Source organism: Lolium rigidum, chromosome 6 (genome assembly GCF_022539505.1).
Source record: "Lolium rigidum isolate FL_2022 chromosome 6, APGP_CSIRO_Lrig_0.1, whole genome shotgun sequence".
NCBI lineage: Eukaryota > Viridiplantae > Streptophyta > Magnoliopsida > Poales > Poaceae > Lolium > Lolium rigidum.
Window position 1 is genome coordinate 8398354 of NC_061513.1, and position 20585 is coordinate 8418938.

General features: G+C 44.4%; 2 protein-coding genes across 2 annotated transcripts; both read right to left on the bottom strand.

Annotated features, from left to right (window-relative positions):
- Window positions 1-125: 125 nt before the first annotated feature.
- Window positions 126-4053, bottom strand: LOC124659219 (probable aspartyl aminopeptidase). The gene is made up of 9 exons (XM_047197150.1): window positions 3840-4053; window positions 3488-3623; window positions 2760-3032; window positions 2276-2423; window positions 1889-2128; window positions 1428-1560; window positions 1169-1350; window positions 719-831; window positions 126-418 (listed from the first exon to the last, which is right to left on the bottom strand). Exons 1-9 carry the CDS (start codon window positions 4051-4053, stop codon window positions 310-312), a joined length of 1548 nt encoding a protein of 515 aa, XP_047053106.1. The 3' UTR covers window positions 126-309.
- A 4219-nt stretch (window positions 4054-8272) lies between these two features.
- Window positions 8273-9830, bottom strand: LOC124662128. The gene has a single exon (XM_047200011.1). The coding sequence runs from the start codon at window positions 9828-9830 to the stop codon at window positions 8547-8549; it is 1284 nt and encodes a 427-aa protein (XP_047055967.1). The 3' UTR covers window positions 8273-8546.
- Window positions 9831-20585: the final 10755 nt, after the last annotated feature.

The following is a 20585-nucleotide window of genomic DNA, read 5'->3' on the forward strand; positions in this document are numbered from 1 at the left end:
GTCAATATCAAGACTGAAGCAAATATATTTTCAGGATTACCACTCTTAACTTTAGACAGATAAAAGTCATAAAACTAACATCTAAGGAGAATTTTGTCAGTGTCAGAAATGTTTAAAAAACACAATTTGGAGAAATGAAGGATGTCTCTGCATTATCGTATGGAAAAATGATTTTCAAACCAGTACCCGTGCCTTAGACCAAATTAAATATACAAAAAAGCTGATACTGTCATAAACAGCTGTAGTATGATGTACACAAAGCTAAAGTTCCAAACATTATTCAGCGGCTGAGCATTTATCTGATAACGTCTAGAAGTCTACACTTAATTTCCTGTCGATGTCTGAGAACATCTCGAAGAAAGCTTTGAAGTGCTTGTATGTAGTATCTATGTCTTCTTTGCCACACATTTCTCGAACGCTGCAAACCAAAGCATAGTAGTTATATATTTGGTAATGCAACACTTAAGAGCAGGAAGAACAATAATGGGTATAGAATCAAATCAAACCAGACTATATGTATTGTCATCTGTCCACCATTCACAACCTCCCAGTAAAATACTGTGCACGTGAACTGAAAAGAGAAGTCCTAGAACTAGTTTTTTCCAACGAAAGATAACATGGCTAGGTCTGAGAGCACCTGTCTACATGGAGTTTACATGCTAAGTAAGTGTGCGATAACCAACAGGTGGAATTGCAAATAAAAGAAAGCGGAGCATACCTGTGCATTGAAAGTTGGGGGATACCACAGTCAACAGTCCGAATGCCAACACCGGAGGCAAGTATGGGGCCAATGGTTGAGCCACAACCCATATCATTCCTTACAACAAATTCCTGTAGGGTATTCAGTGCATCAGTACCAGTTCTCAAACCCATTCACATACTCAGGAGACAAGTTTATAAATGATCATTGAGTAATGAGAGGAACTTTTTTGACTAACACAATTACTGATCATGTTCCTTTTAATATTATCAGATATCAATATATCAGACAAGAAATTATTAGAAATGGAAAACAAAATTATAAATGGATCATTGTTAGCTCTACCAAGCCACCGTGGAGCACAATACATCGTTAGCTCTACCAAGCCATCGTGGAGCACAATACATCGTAACTTGCAACACAAATAATGCTGTAACCATTTTAGAAAGCGAAGAACTTGAAAAATACCTGAACTGGAAGGTTATGAATTCTTGCTATTTCTTTGAAGAGAAAAGCTGTCACAGCACTTGTGGCATAACGTTGGTTGGCATTATGCTTAATAACAAGTCCTTTTTGTAGTTCTGGTCTGTGATACTCTTCATGCTTGTCAGCATAGTTTGGGTGCAGCGCATGAGCCATGTCTGCAGAAACTGAAAGGAGAACAGAGCTCAGTTTGAGAGACTAGTCACAGGCTATATCCAACAAACCATATATGCGCAAACCATACCAAGGAAAGAGGATGTTATTGCACGCTCCAAAGCCCCCTCTCCCATAGACTGATGCATCAAGGAGTCAACAATTCGTCTCATAGCGTGAAACATAGTTGGTGCACCTGCCCCTTGCATCGAATCTGAACCCACCTGAACATTGTCAATGTTATAGTTATAACAAGTGGAAGAAGGAACCAAGCACATCAAAGAAACATGGACACCCCAGATAGTTCTACTTCTACCTAAGGAAATACTTTGTACAGAATAACTACATCATTGACAGCTCAATTTAGTCCAAGCATCAGTGATAATTTATGTGAATACGACGTATTACTGTGAGCTATCACTTATTTACTATTTCTCATTCATAACCATTTTTAAGCCTAAAAGCATCAAAGTAGGCTCCAAGCGTGTTTTAGGAATCTGGAATATGCATACTTATACTTTTACCAATCAAAGCAGAACTTGGTTTCAATACCTCTTCATTATCAAATAATGCAACCATTCTTATAGCCTTCTCATTTGACAATTCTGCTGACATCTTGGAGGAGTCCATTAGAGATCTAAGAGCACAATAACATGAAGCAAGATTGTCCAATCTACCAGAATAAATGAACTCATTATTTCCCCCGCCAAGACAGCTAGGTTGGGTATCACACACATTCAACTCCATACCAATTATTTCATCTATTCCACAACCGATTTCCTCTGACAGAATCTGTGGATCAGAAAGCGGAAAGGAGAGTTATAGGTGCAATTTTTTATAACTGTAAAAAGTGCAACTTCAAGCCACCTCTGTTAATTCGAAACTGAACTTTGCTGAATTGAAGAATGATATCAGTAAAGAAATGATAGAAGGAATTACTTGTAAAAGCAGCGGATGATGGGCAATCTTTGAGGAATTTGAACCCTTTTTCTCATCAGAATTCACAGTAGTATCTTCATACTTTGTTGCAAGAAGTGGAGCTAGATGATTCTCCAGATTAGGCTTGAATCCGTCAGAATTCACTGTGCTAAAAGAAAAGAAAAAATCACTCAGATAAACGAGGAACAGCCAAATATCATTAGAACTAAACAGGAACAGTCTACTAGATCCTTGGTTGCATGACCAGAGTATTGAAATGATGTTACTAGGATAGCTTTCGACATGAAGATGAGCAAATGGTGTATTGTAGAAGAAAAAAGATGCCATAACTTGCGACTTTGGCAGGATCACATGAGGCTGCAGCACTAAAATCGATGGATAACTACTCATGTATTTGATCAACGCTAAAAAAAACTACAAGATGACGGGCTTTTAGTTCCTAAAAGTGAGATAAAGCGGTGCAAAAGAGGGCATGAGAAATAACCGGTCAAGATGTATAGCCAGTGTTGGTACACGTATCAACGGTCTGCTCACTTTGACAAGCTTGTGCGCAAATGAACCATCAGCAGCCTTGAGGATGACCCTCCCAGCCAACGTTAGGTCTCTATCAAACCATGTATGCCAGAGCCCGCCTCCGTACGTCTGCACATTTATCATCTGATGACCAGACTTGAAGGAGGCAGACCGTGGTTTCAGCTTGAGACACGGACTATCGGTGTGGGCCGCAATTATGTTGAAACCGTTGCCGACTCTGTACCTGCAGAACAAAGGCATTTGCAGGTGTTTCAGATCAAATGTGCATTTGCACTTTGGTAGTCGGAGAATATGGATTTCCATCAATGTTTTAGACAATGAGGATTAGGTGTTTGGTTTGAAGCATGTACTATTTGCGTCTCCCATTTAACAGTATGTTGCAACGTGGTATCACCCAGCCAAGCTAGAGTTATTACGAGTTTCGAAACCTAGGAGGAACACACAAGCATGGGAAGAACCAAATTACAATCCTACTGATGTATTCTCCTCTACTATACATATCTAAATCAGTTAAATATACTATGACCACGCTTTATGCTACTACAACAGAACTTCCTTTGAACAGCTTGAAGCGCTAAAATTGAAGGCATGCCAAGCTAAATAATTTATAAATTCTGATTATTGACGTAAATGTACTGCCAGTAAGGACAAGGCGAGAGCTCCTCGAAACAGACTTACTTTTCCCCTACGGCAAAGGCAACAAGGCAGGACATGTTGCGGGTGAAGAAGTAGCGGCCGCCGGGCTGCAGGTCCCAGTCGTCATTCTCGCTGAGCAGCTCGAACCCCGCGTCGAGCAGCTGCCTCTTGGCCTCGGCTGAAACCAAAGCTCCACGGCTTATAAGACATGCAGATAATATAGCAGCATTCAGTGGTAATAAGATGGGACATTTCGGGTGCACAGTTGGATACCAAGAACCTAGGTTCGTCCCGGGTGGGGAACAGGGCCGAACAGGTTCAGGGCCGGCCGAAAGCATGTGGAGCGGGGATAGGATGGCAGGTCTATTATGGGGGTGGGGAACAGCTGACTGACCAGTGGCGTGGAACTGCGTCCATGACTCGTTGAGGTAGTCGAGGAGGCCGCCGACGACGGAGGGCGAGGGGGCGGCGGCGGGCTGGCTGGAGCAGAGGAGGCGGGAGGCGGTGGCGGTGGGCGCGGCGGCTGGGAGCGCGCGGCGCCAGGAGGAGGATACGGCGGCGAGCGGGTGGGGCGGCGGCCGGAGGAGGTGGAGGCGGAGCAACGCCATCGGCGAGTGCAGCAAGCGCCGGTCAGGCCGTCAGAGGTGAGGAGAGGAGACGAGGTGGGACGGCGTACGGTACACGTGTCAGTCAGGTCGTTGCCACGCCGCCATGATAATTGAGGTGGTATTTTCTTTTTTTCTTTTATTATGAACAAAATTAAATAAAAGCTAGCAGGTGAACTCCTGACTAGAAATCGTTTTGCTCGATACATCCATAATTTGATGCTGGGTTTTGTTCCAGAACTTAATCGAAACTACTTAGTTGTATCCATAATTTGATGCTGACCCTCGTTCCAATCAAGCAAGTATGTATGAGTTTACCGAAAAGTCGTTTTGGATCATGGTCATTAGTGCTCTCATCTTATTAAAAAAATTGAAAAATATATTTATGTGTTTACAACTATTTGTAATAAAAATTTAAAAGAGCTGATGATGTATCCCACTACGTACAAATGTCAATTACAAATGTTTTGTTTTCTGGGCTACACAAAAATAACAAAGTCTGATTTCTTTTTGGAGATTTAAATCAGTATACGCAGATCCACACACTTGTTATCTTTTTTAGCTCAAAATACACATTATTTTTAGTTGAAAGTTTACACGTTTGTGGGATACAATACTAGCTACATCATAATTTATTTTCAGATTTTCCTAAAATTTAGAAATATATAATTTGCAATCACTTTATAAAAAAAAGGATCACTGGCGCCAATATGCATCAAATCTCTATCCACAGTTTACTCATAAAAATGATGGAAATGCATAACACAACAGACTTGTGTGGCCGACTCGGGCGTGTTTGGTGAGAGGAGCTACACCGGCCAAGTTCTTAAAGGCTGGTTTTCCACGGCCTTAGTTAAAATCTCCTCGCCCGCAACGAACAACATTGGCGATGTTGGATCCCCCTGTCGCAGCCCTCGAGCGTGTTGAATCCTCTTGCCTAGCATGCTGTTCACAGACTCACAGTTATCTTAGTATTCACGGTATATAGTAACAACGCGATCCACTTTAAGAATAGTTCTCCAAAGCCCATGTGTCTCAACACATCCAGCAAGCAAGAAGCTCCACGAGATCGAATCAAAGGCACGAGAAAGATCCAACTTTAACGACCCACATGCTTGTCTTCTCTGATTGATCTTTCTTCCCATTTGGCGTGCAAGAACAAAGTTGTCATGCAAACTCCTTCCTCACACAAATGGAGACTGATTTGCACTCACGATGTCTCCCAATCTCCTTCGAAGCCGATTTGCCACAATCTTTGAGAAAAGTTTGGAGGAACTGTGTAGCACTAGGCTAATTGAACGAAAGTCACTGATTTGAGACGCTCCCTGTTTCTTTGGAATCAGATTTATCAAAGCTCTGATTAGCATGGCAAAACATCTGCCGTCTCCTACTCCTAGTTTAAGGATCCCTGCCATGATATATCATGTAATGACCGGCCACGCTCTCTGGTAGAGTTTTCCAATAAAGTGGTCCAGGCCTAACAGTTCAGAATACGCCTCTAGGAAAGCCGAAACCTTGCCTTCCTGATCCGTGATTAACTGGTCTCCCACCATGATGGATGGAATGAAATTCTTGGTCCTGCGCCCATTAGCAACCCCGTGGAAAAGCTTCTAGTTTGCATCTCGTTCTTTCAGCCAACAGATCCTTGACCTCTGTCGACCTCTGTCATACAATTGTGTTCCAACGTAGCGAGGACCAGCACTGCATGTTTCAACATTTTCCTTAGCCATCTCTCACCCGGCGATAGCTGCCTTGTCTCTTGTGCCACATTCAGTCTAAAAATGACAGTGTTCGTAATTGCAAGCTGCAGCTTAATGTTACCGACCTTTTGGATGGTTACCAAACTTTTGGCTGTCGGACAATAGGCAGTGAGTTATAGAGGGATGAGAAGTTTAGGGAATATGCTAGGACTTGCTCTTACCCTGCTGTTTTGTAATTGTGGTTCATTAGAATCACAATGTAAGTACAGAACACGAACACTTGTTGTGCTTTACACGCTTTCATCAAAATTGTGTCAATAATGCTGGGCCTGAGACCATGAATGATGAATCCATTGTCACATTGCTGTCAAATAAGCGTTACGCACTGACATGCAAATATACGGAAATGATAACCAAGCCACTATAAAAGCTACACAAAGAAGTTAGTTATGCAATTATAAACCGACTATACTACGAGCTGGTCATGCGAAAACCAAGAAAACAGTACAGTAAAATATAATGGAAAAGAAGAGAATTTCCACCCTAAAAAATAAAGAGGTTCCGCAGTAAAAGAAACGGAGAACAATAAATTTGCTATCGACAAGGAAAGTTAACAGGTCTTGTTGGCAAAATGGTGAATATAGCAGCATTCCTGTTAGAATCAGACAGATGCATACAGTTCCCTAAAAAAATAAAGAGGTTCTGCCGTAAAAGAAACGGAGACCAATAAATTTGCTATCGACATGGAAAGTTAACAGGTCTTGCTGGCAAAATGGTGAATATAGCGGCACTCCTGTTAGAATCACAGACAGATGCATACAGTTCATTTTTTACTCAAAATTTATAGTAATGTACAGAGCTAGCAGTGACGCAGGGATTTTTAATCAATAAACGACAAACACAAACACAAACAGTAGGCACAAATCAGTTAAAAGCAAATGCAACATAACAGCACTCCATAGAAAGTACTATGCAGCAGAAGAAAACTCAATCTCCACATAAAATTCATTTTGGAAGTTACAATAAAGGGGCCAGGGAGTCTGCTGGACTAGCTCCTACTGTTTTCTGTTGTTGTGTTTCATCGAAATCTCAATGTAAGTAAAAACAGGACATGAGCTCATGTTGTGCTGGGCCTACGACAGTGCATGTTAGCAATTGTCATGTTGCTGCCTGCTAAAATAGTTACAAAAAAAATATCAAGCCACTTCAGAAGTTAGGCAGGAAACATATCTAAAAAGAAGTTAGTTAATTAAGCACTTTAAAAGCCCAGTATTTCATGATAATGTTAAGGTTGTCAATGCAAACCAGATATTCTTTTGGGTCAACTAAGTATTCAATAATCCATGAATTTCCATCCATTTGCTCTTTTGCAAAAGACAAACTGCAAACTCAATTAAGGGAACCTTCAACATCATTCATATCCAATGCTCTCATCATCACCGACCAACGAAAGAGGCCAGGCTATATTATACAGATGGGTGGCAGCACCAACTCTCTAGCTGTGACAACGAATCCAAACATAGAGGAAGAATTCAGATTCATAGACAATGCAGAGTTCACCATTCCCAGTCTCCACAATGCCAAAGTTAAACCGACCACCTCCACCTGAGGGGGCAAATCCACGAAGAGACATCCATGGTGGCTGTGTCAATCCTTATCATGCGCACTTCACCCTGATAGGGCCAGAAAACGGCGCCACCCACCAGCGTGCCAGCCATGTACGTGAGGCTGCAGTGTCCACCGACATGCACCCATGCCTGCTCTTGCCTAAAATGCATGCTCAAGTGCTCAACTCTGCCAGTGATGTATTCTGAATGTACTCATCTGCGTAATTCTTCTCCCAGAATTACCTTCTCCAAGACAATAAACCCAATCACTCCAGCCGCAATTCTCCTCCCAACCGATGCACTATATGGTAAGATCACAACGTAAGTAGAGGACGTGAACACTTGTTGTGCTTTGAAAAAAAAATGTGTTAATAGTAATGTTGGGTCTGCGACCATGAACTCATTGCCACATTCCTATCAAATGTATGGTACACGCTGAAACTACATAGATTCTCAAAAGTTAGGTAGGAAACATATACAAAAAAAAAAGTCAGTCAAGCACTGAAAAGCCGACTATATGAGTTGGGAATACGATAAACTTGACAATACATAGATTCTCAAAAATCAAGAGACGTCTGTGCAGTAAATTAATGAAAAAGAAGGAACTTCCTATCCTCGAAATAATGAAGAGATTGTGCAGTAAAAGAAGTGGAGAACAATAAAATTGCTAAAGACATCAACAGCTCACAGGAATTGCTGGCAAAATGGTAAATAAGTAAAACAAGACTTGTTAGAATCACGGATGCATGGACCACAGTTCAATTTTACTCAAAATTTACTTTTCTTTGCGGAACTTGCAGCCCTGATTTTTTTCCTATCAATAAACGACAAACACAAACACAAATAGTAGGACAAAATTGGTTTACTGGGGGCCTAGAAAGAAGCAAATGCAACATAGCTGCACTCCATAGAAAGTACTATTCAGCAGAAGATAATTCAACCTCCCAATAAAATTCATTTGATTAGCTCCAGCATTAATCATACGAATAGTTTTAAAGCATCAAAAGGTTTCTACGAGAATAAGCAAACAGTACTACTCGAGATACAAGGAGTTAAGGAATGATCTTCAGGTTGTCAGCACCAACCAGATATTCTTCTTTTGCATCAACAATGTATTTAACAATCCACAGATTTCCTCTTTTGCAAATGACAAACAGGCAGAGACTCAATTCAGCGAGAAACTTGAGCATCATGCATGTCCAATGCTCTCATCATCACCGACCAAAGAAGGAGGCCAGGCCATATTGTAGAGATGGACATCGCCTTCGAAGCTCCCCTCAAGCAGTAGCTCGAGCTCCATGGTCTCCAATGGAAGGGAGAAGAACCAGCAGTGGAGCGTGCCGGCATGGGTCATGCACGTGGAGGACAAGTGCACGAGTCCAGACCTTACTTGCACAATCTTGAGATCGAGCTGCACGTCCAGAACGGAGGCAAGAGTGTGCCGGTCGAGCTCTTCGCCTAGAGAGAGCACCGTCAGCGGCGCCCAAACCTCAGTGCCGTCCACACTACGACGAATCCAGGTGAGGAGGAAGAAAGCAGACTCATAGACAATGCAGAGCTCGCCGTTCTTGGTGTCCCCGACGGCGAAATTGAACCCGGCCACTTCCACTTGCGGCGGCAGATCCAGGAAGGAGATGTCCATGGTGGCGGTGTCGATCCTTATCATGCGCGCTTCGCCCTGGTAGGGCCAGAAGATGGAGCCGCCCACGAGTGTGCCGGCCCTGTACTTGAGGCTGCAGTTCCCGCCGACGTGCACCCACGGCCGCACGGCCCACTCCCAGGTCTCCGACGAGAAGACGGCGACGCGGGCCCTGCGCTGGTCCGCGCAGACGCAGGCCACGCGGAAGGACCAGGGGCTCTCGTCGGAGCACAGCAGGTGGAAGCCGAGCACGGCGAAGTCGCGGCGGCTGCCGGTGGCGATCTGGCCGGGCAGGCGCGGGAGGACGTCGACGGCCCAGGTGACGGGGTTGAGGGCGACGAGCGAGGGCCGCTTGGGTATCATGTTCCAGAGGAGGACGTAGCCGTCGCGGCAGTCCGCGAAGCCCCAGCCCGTGGACAGGGGCGGGAGCGAGGTGAGGAAGAAGTCGCCGCGGCGGAGGGCGGCGGCGACGACGGGGTCGGATCGGCGAAGGGGCAGGAAGGAGGGGGCGCTGGAGTTGCCGATCTCGAGGAAGAGGCCGAGGAGCGGCGCCGGGTGGAGGGCGCGGAAGAGGCGGCGGAAGGGGCGGGAGGAGCGGATGGCCTGCAGCCATGGGCGGCAGGTGAGCGCGGCGCGGATGAGGGCCCGGAGGTCCGGGAGACGGAGGAAGATCTCGCGGAGGTCGTCTTCGGTGAGGGAGAATATGGTGGTGGCGGTGGAGGTGGAGGAGATGCAGGTGGTGGTGGCGGCGGCTGCAGCGGCGGTGATGGTGGCGCCGTTGGCGTCGGCGGAGGTCGTGGATGGAGGCGCCGCCGCCAGCAGTTGGGTGGCCATTGCTCGAGTCGAGTGGCTGGAGCCCGGACCGAATGTGCACCTGGATGAAATGGTACGCATGTCCATAACAAGCTACTTGCTTTGGGCCCAACAGAGTAGTTCAAGGCCCGGTTAGAGCATCTCCCCGGCAACCCCAAACGGCTATTTTGGTCCAAACAAAAAAAAAATTACACCGCCAACCTTTATACGAAATCCATGTCATCACCGGCAAACTTGACCGAGGAGGAGGCGTATGTCGGGCACATCGACGGCCCCTAGGGCGGAGAGGGAGGGAGTGGGAGCCCACCACCGCTGGCGGGATGGACACTTGGCGCTCTGGACAGCCTCTAGATGGCGTCTGCGGCGAAGCATCCCTGTGGTGTGGACGTCGCCACCGCCCCATCGCCGACCTCCACGTTCACTATCTTCCACTATTGTCGGTCGGCGGTCGTCCTACAGCTATCGCGGAGCTTCCAGCGAGAGGGAAAGGCGCAGGCACCGAGGGCGGAGGAGGAAGGTAACGGGAGCCCGCCACTGCCTTGCTACTCAACAGTCAGCATGCTCCGTGCAACCACAGTTTCTATTTTTTCTTTTTATTTCAAATTTTCTTCCTTTTCCTATCAAGGCTATTTTGGTGGGGTACTAGTGTGGAGACTTATTTTTATCGTGATGGCACTCGCTACCTGTGAGACTGTGACCTCAATACATAGCTGGCATGTGTGATGCCGGCTACTATTTAGAGGTCGGGTATATCGATAGAGATGCTCTTAGATTACATAGGGTGGATGCTTGCTCGTATGCTTGGCAAAAACATGGTCCCTATAATAGCATCGCCACCAGCCCTCCAATGTCACCATTATAAAATTTCTCAAAATACTTTCAGGTTTCTTTTGTTGCTGCTGATTGGAGCAGGACTAGATACATCTCTTTCATCACTTATCCAATCAAACAAACTACAGCATGCTGTGAGATTTATCCGCCCAGCAGTTCACGTCTTCACGAGCAACTGTGAACTCTTTACTCTACACCGCCATATATCATCCAGTCTCCTCACGTCTTTATATCTTCTTCTATGATCGTTGTGTCGACAGCTTAACACGACGAGTCTACGATTCCTCTATAAGTTATGTATAAATCAAGGGGTATACGAAAAAAAGGATAGATTGACCAAAGTTTGGTCACCAAACACTTTTTTCTACATGAGGTTGACCAACACTTGGATTGGAATCCAGCCGCTCACGTCGCTCGCCACTTGTCCACTTTCTAGACTATATAAGTCTTCCTAGCTCTTACCATATTATCGAACCGACTGTCCCTCCAGCACGTAGCCTACCATGCAGGGCCGGCCCATAGGGCAGGGCAGATGGACGCTCGCCCCGGGCCCTCAACAGTTAGGCTCTAGTTCAAGATTTGTTTGTACACTTATTATATTTAATATTTATATTATTTAGGTAGTAGAGTTTCGAATAATTTTAGAAAATATAGATGGTTGAAGTTGTAGCTTAACGTGTCTATACTTCGACTATTTCTCAAATGTGCGGAATAACATGGACCCTCATAACTTTTTCTCTAATTATTTCTGTTTCTTGGAAACAATACACATGTACACAAGTAGCTATTGGTAGAAATAATAATCATTGTATATAGTTCGTGCAATCAATAGATAAATAGTTTCAAACAACTTCACCAATATTGTGAAGACCATGGATCTTTCAAACGTAAATATTATTTACTTTGTTATTGCATTACCCTAATATTTATCTTGTTAAATAATATTATTTTTAATTTTTTTGTGTGTGACCAAGTGGTGAAGCTTGACTGAGATTGTTAAGGGATCTAGAAAACTAATCATGCTTAAAATTTAAGTAAGATATATAAATTTAACATAAATGAGTATCTTTAAGGAATTTTTTAGAGTAGGGGGCCATGGCCCCCTCCCTTAGAAAAGCTTAGCCACTATGAAAAGGGGTCCTTGGTGTCGTTTCGCCCTAGAGCCCCGGGAATATATGGACCGGCCCTGCTACCATGAGTCCATGACCCACCACCACTACCGATCATATGGCGCCGCCCCTCGCAATCTCTATAACTCTTTAAGACACGTCTTTCTTTCTATTGTACTTGTGCTCCGCCCCCACACGCGAATCCAAAACCTTTCATTCACATCTACGTTGTAGCGCCGCTCTGTGTGGGTGAAAAATCAGTAGATCATGGATCACGAAAAAATTGCAGGTTGAAAAATCCACAATCATCCCAGCTTGAGCAAAGATCAAAAGAAGTATGCTATGCATAGTAGCCAAGGTACCATGTTTTCCAATTTCCATGTGCTCAACATTTTACAGTTTCCACTCCCCACTGCCACGCACCTAGTGCCAAAGTTTCAGCACTTAAGTAGATTAGAGAAGGTTGTGCAACTAATACTAAATTTTCATGGCCTGAAAAATTATAACCTACTCCCTCCGTTCCATTCTATAATGCTTATAGTTTTTTGGCACGGAAATTAGCGCAAGAGTATTTTTTTAGACAAGACTCCCTGGCTGAACGATTTGAGATCGGACTAAAATTAGGGAAATCGATAACTTTCTAACTTACCATAACAAATCCCACAAATTTGTCTGGTTGACTCTCCATATGTGTGCGGCCAGGTTTAATTAAGGAAAGAAAAATACTGCTTCGTAAATCTAAGCAATCCTTTGGACCATGCATTAGGAATCTCAATTAATTGTTTCCTATTTTGTATGGATTTTTTTCATGCATGTCGTGCGGGAGTTGACCGGTGGAGGGGGTAATTGAAAAAAAGCCAAGCTACAGCCTTATACCGTGAAACAAATGTCAAAAATCTATAAGCACTATAGAGAGGAACGGAGGGAGTATATAAAAGCGTGTTGCTTTAGCCCGCTATAATTTCCCTCGCTTTATCATGTGAAAACAATTATACCTAAATAAAAGCATGTAGACTCTGCATACTATATACTATTAGTTGTCCTCGAACTTAACACTAATTCTCCCCATCGCCCACAACTCATCCCCTCTCAGTGTAGCGTCGTTCCTTCTCCACGATCCAACTTATCGTATTTGCCTTCAAAAATACAAAAACCTTTTTACCTAGTAGTATTTGGGCTAACCTTGTGTATTTATATTAGGTGCAAACAAGCTAAACTAATAAATACTTATGATCAAAACTTGAAACACCGGTCTATTTTAGGCTTAATGTGAAGCACAATGGGAAATATTTCAATCTTGGCAGCCCCTCCGATATTGTTCTAGATCCGCCACTATGCATAAGGCCGGCTATTGGAAAAATAATTTTGTGTTGTGTGGGGAAGCAAATCTCGACCCGAGAAATGAAACCGTAAAAACAATTCTAAAATGTTTTATTTTGAACGACAAATAAAATAGACGTACAATATTCCCTGTACCGAAACAGTAATTCCACAAAAAAACACTTGTCTATGACACTTGTAAAACATATCACATTTTTTGAGGGGTAAACGATAAACATATCACATGTTACAAAATAGTGAGAAGCAAAACTATAGCAAAAGACCGGCCTTTTCCTCACCATTTCCATTTGATTTTCCCAAGCATCAGCTCTATGTAAGCTTAACGGGCTCTTGGACTACTAAATAGGTCTGAAAGCAAGTGTAGGATATGAACATGGGAGAATTGCGATGGAGCTCACAGGGGCTCCGCCCACCCGTATCCGTCCGTCCATACCGCAGCATCACACCCTACGTTATATGTACCCGGTTTGTATACAGACACTTGTTTATTCTGTATGTATCGTATTCCCACCGTATAGAGAAACACATTTAATGCGCGGACCCACACACACTGACGTCAGCGTTGAAATTCCGCCCCACCCCTCATCAATATGTGTATGCCGGTTCGATTTTTTATTGTGCTTTCGTCTTCCTCTGCACTTTTCCCCTTTCCACACCCCTGCCCCCATTGCCGATCTCGTACAAAGCTCTAGCTCCAACACGGCAGCTGTCCTGGGCTGTTCGATCTTGCACCCGAACGATGGCGTCGTCGTCCTCCTCCGCGGCCCCAGCAGGCGGCGCCCACCAGGCTGACATCGCCCCCTCCCTCTCATCCGCTGCCCCAGATGCAATCGAGGCGTCACTGTCTGGTTCATATCAGGCACTGAAAAGAACCCAGGCAGGCATTTCTACAAGTGCGAGTACCATGGGGTATGTATCCTTATAGATATAGATCCTTCTGCATCTATTAGGCATTAGATTGCACAAACATGATTTTTTCTCCAGCATTTTTTTTCCTAAGCAATGCTTATTGGTATCAGACACCTATATGCAACTTCTGGAGGTGGGAGGACAAGTACATCGAATACATCATCGCACGATGGGGACACATCTTCTCGCCGGCTCCTCCGCACTCCGGCTTCGACGAGCTAAAGGCCACACTAATACAGAACCAGGGCGATATCAAGAACATCAAGTGGATGCTCATGGGCTGGATGGTTGTGGTCGTCGCCCTCCTGGCGGCCAAGTACTAGTGGTACCAGCAAACCCGTGTGTGGATTAGCCAACCATACCCGAGTTTAGTTAATCTAATTCCCAATGTAATCGGGAAGTAAACTTCCCTTAGTGGATGCAAGTATTCAACACTTAGCAAGTTGTTAGGAACTAATTAGCATGAAGCTTACTGTAGTCTGGACAGCTGTAACCTTTTATGAAATCAATAAAAATGTTATCTACCTTTTTTCTCATAACTCCATTGTATTAATACAAAGCTTTCCTTTACACTCCACCTGTGGTCACCCCCTCACCCCCACACTCACTCATTGCCCCCCTTCCCAGCTTCAAGCCAATCCACATCTCGGTCCTCATCTCCCAGAGCCGGGCTGGGACACCGAGGTAAATCTGAGTTCATCTCAGCTTCTTTATCTTTGCTGACCTCTGCACCACCAGATGCATACCTTACCATTGCAGCCGTGCTCAGATCTTTTTAACCCTTATATATGTATATGTGTTTTTCAGTGACGGCTGCTCTCCACACAGGAATGGACGCAACTGACGAACTCAACGACGATGCGGCTTTCTATGCGCCTGCATACCAGACTGAAGGATCTGGCCCTTCACCAACTTCGCGCACCTCAGTTCAGAAGGTTTTGTCAGTTATATCCCAGTTTACTGAGTATAAGAAATTTCTTGTTGAACAGACTGGGTTTGCTGGCATACTAAAGTTGCCACAGATCACTAGGCTGAACCTTAGATTTAGCAAATGGCTCCTGCAGAAAATAGATGTAGGCAACAGATCAATAGTTTTTGGTGAAAATCCACCTAGGCAGATAAGGTTCTTTGCCGCTGATGTCCACAAGGTTTTTGGTATACCTTGTGGCCCACGCGATATCCACGCACCTGAATCACAATGCTCTCCCAACACTATTAAATTCATTAGAACTGCTCTTGGGATGAATGACAAGGGTAACCAGATTCTGAAGGTCTCTGAAAGTGTTATAGCTAGGCCGCTGGACGAGCACACATCCAGCAACCTAGAGAAAGACTGTTTTAAAATCGCTTTTGTCATTTTTTTGATGGGACACTTGCTTGCACCATCCACCAAGCACGACAACAGATCAATAGACTTCTGGGGTGCACTAGCCAATACAGACAACATCCAAGATTTCAACTGGTGTGAGTATGTCCTGCAAGATTTGTTCGCCGCCGTCAGAACCGTCAAGGATGACATTGCGAAAAACCGCACCACTGCCAACCTATACGGCTGCCATCTGTGGGCACAGGTTTTCTACCTCGACAACCTTGAACTAGGAATTTTTAACCTCCGACATTCAGTCATGCCCCGTGTAGCTGCATTCGACGACACACAGATGAGGCGAATGATACTGCAGTGCTCAACGACAATAAACGGTGTGGAGCAATGGAATTGTGCACCCGTAAGTTCAAGTACAATATTCGCAAACCTAACCTTCCCCATATGTAATAGAATAACAGACTCACATAACAGGTCCGGGATGCATCGCAAATATGCTATATGAGGGCCATATTTGATTCCCCTCCAGACCAGATCACTCCTACCATTTCCAGAAGCAGGCCGCCTGTGTTCCCTCACCCTACAGCAACACTAACCGGAGAGCACAGATCTGTAACTTGTTCGGCACAAACCAAGCCGTCCCCGACAATTCCAAGCACGCATCTGCTAACAGCCTCCGACTACGCCAACTACATGAAAGCTACATACCCACTCCTGGTAACAATGCATTGCATACCACTTACCACATCAAACAACTGCCTGTATCTTTAACTGTTAAATATGTTTCTGTTCTTAATCCGCAGGCATCGAGTGAGCTGGGTATCATTCTGAAGCAGCACAATGCTCTCGGTGTCCAGCAAGCAAATGCCGCCAGGAACAGCAGCATAAACGAGAGCACACGCTTCCTTGACAAATTGGTTGAAGTACTGTCAGCTACATGCATTTGCTGCAGCCTCCGCTCCCTGCCCTGCTTAGTGCAGCAGAGACCTCAAGATTCCCACTCAAACTCCTCAGCGAGCAATTTGTTCAGACGCAGGCTCGACCAAGCTGATTCTGATGGTACTACACCAAATTTTTTCCTAACAACTTGTCGATCACATTTTTTTATCAAAGCCTCATACTTTTGTTCACAGCCGACAGCTCATCGACAAGGAGCACAAAGAGGTGCAAGCACAGAGGACCTGCTGACACCGCGCCACAAAAAGATAAACAAGAAATGCAAACAGGCAAGGACACTCTGGCTTAGGTCACAGGAACTGCTGATGCAAGGAACATTTATTTTTTCATACTCGTAATCTTTGGATTAAAAACCACCGCTTAGTACTCATCCATGTTCCCACTCGTACAGAGCAGGCAGAGTCTGATTCATCATACCTCACACCAAATGAAAAGATCATTCGCCACAAGAGTACAAGGGATGACAAGATCAAAAACTGGGCTATCGCTGTACGCGACTCAATCCTGATGTATAATGACGACACAAGCACACCACGAGATGCAGTTTTGATAGGCCAGACTGCAGAACCTCCTACCAAGGCGTGTGTTGAACACACGCATTACGCGATTGATCACTGGAGTGCATTGGCCGATGTCGAGTACCAAACAATAGCACAGCAAGACAAACTGTCTTTTCTGGTCATGTCAATCCCGACAACAGACTGTGCAAGGTATGGGTGTTCTGTGAACATTTTTGTTGCATCCCTGATGACATATTGTTGCGACCATACCAAGAACTGACAATACCCTTTTTCGTGCCTCCTGCTTAGGCTGTTCATGTGTCACCCACACCCCAGGTTCATCTCAATGACGATAAAATCCATCACGGACCAACTGGTTGGACACACATGTCTTGAACACGAGCTTTGCTGCCTCATTATCCGCCGTCTGCGACAGGTTGACACGACAGTTTTCTATACTACCACCGAGGGAGCATGGCGCCACTGGTTCGAAGTTGATTTTTCGGCAAGTCATCTACTCACTCCATTTTTCATATCATATAACCTGCCACATCTGACCAACATTGAGCTCAGTTACACACGTGCACTCAATTTCTTTCAGACAACCATCCTAGCAGGCGACAAGGCGTGGGACATTAAATCTGTGCAGGACCAGTTTCTCGGCGCCGGGGTTCCGTATAACATTGCACTATGCCGCATGGTACGCCCATCATAACAGACATTATAATTAAATCTCTATTTTGAACAATCTTATAACATATACTTGCATATCCAGTTCCATGTCCCAGTAGTTCTAGCGACCGGATGGTGTATTTACTCGTGGGACATGCAAAAAAAAATCATACATATATTTGACCCGGTGGCACCGACACTACCGGACGATTATACACAAATCCATGAAGCCATCGCGGATAAGATCCACATAGCATTGTTCACGTGCTTTCTGAAGTTTTTTGACAATTGGCACGTCGGCTGCACCAACTGGGCAAAGCAGTTCCCAGTTGTTACCTCATCCATATTTAGCAAGTAAGCACGCGCTCCCTGATTTCGAGCCCCGACACATTCTATTTAAACCAGCTACTAACTGAGCAGAGTTGGATTGTTTTTTCCGTACTCTAATAACAGATCGGAGAGTGGGATCTGCATCCTTCATTTTGCCAGGCATTTCAACGGTTCTTCGCTTGAGCAGCAGCTGACAAATGTGAGCTAACAACCCCAACCCCTTCACACAGTTTGCTTAAACCTATCAATCAAATAACCTACATCCATATATCAGGATTCGATCATCCGCGAGAAGGGATTATTCCTCCACCAGTTTATGAAGCTTGATGGCAACCTTATAGAGATCCCAACTGGAATCAAGTCCATCATATCGTCTCCATAGCGACCACACGACACCAGCAGTCATAAGTGTAGTAGTCAGATATGGGTTGTTGACCTGCCCCCAATGGATGTTATAAGTTTCTATCAGAAAATAACACACTGAACTTGTGATGGTGCTTTTTTTAGATGTGCACTAATTTGTTTCCACCGAAGAGGTACTGTGAACCGCCGAAACAAGCACATTTTTTGTTCAGACGGGTGAATCTTACTCCAGTTTACTTGCGAATAGATAATGTAGATATCGTTTAGCAATTATGTGCATCTCAAACCGAACCCACACAAGTTTGCTTGCTGAAGCAAATGTGATCGTTTCGAACATGAAAAATTTCATTCCCAAATTGTATTTACTAAAACCAAAGCCACCTAAGCAGCTACGGTGCAAGCAAGATCGTCTGGCGGGTTGAACAGATACAAAACAGTCGAAGAAGTTATGCAAAAAAATCAGACAGGGATTAACAGCATATCAAATAGGAAATTTGGGGCTTTTGGTCAGAAAATCAACAATTCTCATTTGGGGTGCACCTTAACCTGTTCAAAAATGACAAGACTTGTCTCATTTTGTATTCTCATCAAGTAAAAATAGACGCCATGTTTAAATTTTTGGTGACTGTCAAATGATCAAAGTATTTCCACACACTGCGGCAACCGTTCGACGTGTGAAATTTTACAAATTAACCCGCAAACTACACAACTAATGGTGCCGCCAATTCGGAAGTACAATATATTTGATATATACATTCCAATGCACTCATCCAACTCAGAAGCATCCTAACACAGAACTTGTACCTGCACAAAAAATTCTTATTGTACTTCTCGGTTTCCCAACTGAGCATAACATGAAAATCTAACCGACAACCGTACACAAAGTATCGAGGTAAATATGAACCACACGGACCGTTGCTTCGAGCCCTCCCACCGTGCAGGTGCATCTTCTCGCAAACCTTGCATTACAACATGCCACATAGAACAAACTGCACTTTGCAAAGTACCCTTCTAAGCTACTTGAAAAAAGAAACATTTAGACCGTCTCGGGAAACAACCAGTAGACACCACCAACACATAATATAAGTCGATAGATATTGTCATAACCAAATTATAGGTCATATTACAGACGTACTGGTAGAATATAGAGTGCGATTATTTATGGAATTCAAATATAGCAAACCAGCTGCTGGTTCAGGTAACATGACTACTGGAGTTCAGTTTCTTCAAGCTGCAAACGGCTCTGCACCCGGGCTCATAGCCGCCATGTCCTCGACCTCTGGATTTTTCACATTCTCAGGAGGGTGCCCAACATTGCCAGGCATGTTCAGCACCATGTTAGCCAACCGCAGCTTCATGCCATACAGGTCAGCCTACAACCCAAGGACACACATGTTAGCAAACCGGTCTAGAAACACATACACAATATACAATTAGAAAATATGCAAACTTACATTCCGCAGTGGCCTTCGAACGCACACACCATCGAAGTACATCATGTAGTGTATCACATACAACACTGCGTCGGCACTGCAAAATTAACATGTCAATCCGGTGCTGCATATAACACTTTTTGTTTCTGTTTGTAGTTTCTAATTGAGGTGACATGTGCTAGATCAGAGATATGGTACCTTGCGATGGGCTCGTTTAGATATTCATGGCAAACAAACTTCCACTTCGGTTGATCCACTTCCCAACCATCGAAGCAAGATTCTATGCAATCAGCCATGCCCTGAAGCAACTTGTCACATATATCAAAGTGGATGGATTCAAGAAGCTCCTTCCCACCCGTGCACCTTTTCGGATCAAACACATGTAGGGTCTCACACTCGAAGTCAAACCCGTACAGGACCATGAACCCGCTGCTTGTCATCCTGGGTACCCAAACCTGCATGTCGTTGCGAAGGTTACTACAAGTATCCTTTTTTGTATCAGGTGCATATTATTTTATCCACTTCAAAAAACCAGAAATGTACTCACCATTTGGCATGTCTCGACGTTATACCTTATAGCTGCCCCAACAAACATGTCCCTCAGCCTCCTGTCCTCAAGACAATCACAGCCACCTAGCACTTCCTCCTATTAACAGTAAGTTAGACATCGACACGCCACTTGCTATGTATAACTTACTGACAACGAAGTCTGAACTTACTGCCCATTCGAGAGGCATCGGATGCCTCCACCTCGTCAGGTCTCCCTCCTTATGCCATGTATTCTCCCCATCTGCCAACATTCTAGTCACAGCAATGTAACCCTTCTCCCCTAGGCAACCATACCTATGGAACTCCGTCAGCATGTCAAATCCAGACATCTTAAGGAGTGTTGGTGTCAGGTGTATAACCCATAGCCTGGAAATTAGATTTTTTGTTCAATCAATAACCTCCGACACATGGATGGCAGATACTATTATCCATAAAAAACAAACAATGTGAAGTGGCTTACT

Coding starts and splice junctions, on each gene's coding strand:
- LOC124659219 (XM_047197150.1), bottom strand. CDS start 4,053: ATGGCGTTGCTCCGCCTCCACCTCCTCCGGCCGCCGCCCCACCCGCTC. Junction 1,561..1,888: donor CATTATTTGATAATGAAGAG/GTATTGAAACCA, acceptor GACAATGTTCAG/GTGGGTTCAGATTCGATGCA. Junction 419..718: donor CCCCAACTTTCAATGCACAG/GTATGCTCCGCT, acceptor TTTGGTTTGCAG/CGTTCGAGAAATGTGTGGCA.
- LOC124662128 (XM_047200011.1), bottom strand. CDS start 9,830: ATGGCCACCCAACTGCTGGCGGCGGCGCCTCCATCCACGACCTCCGCC.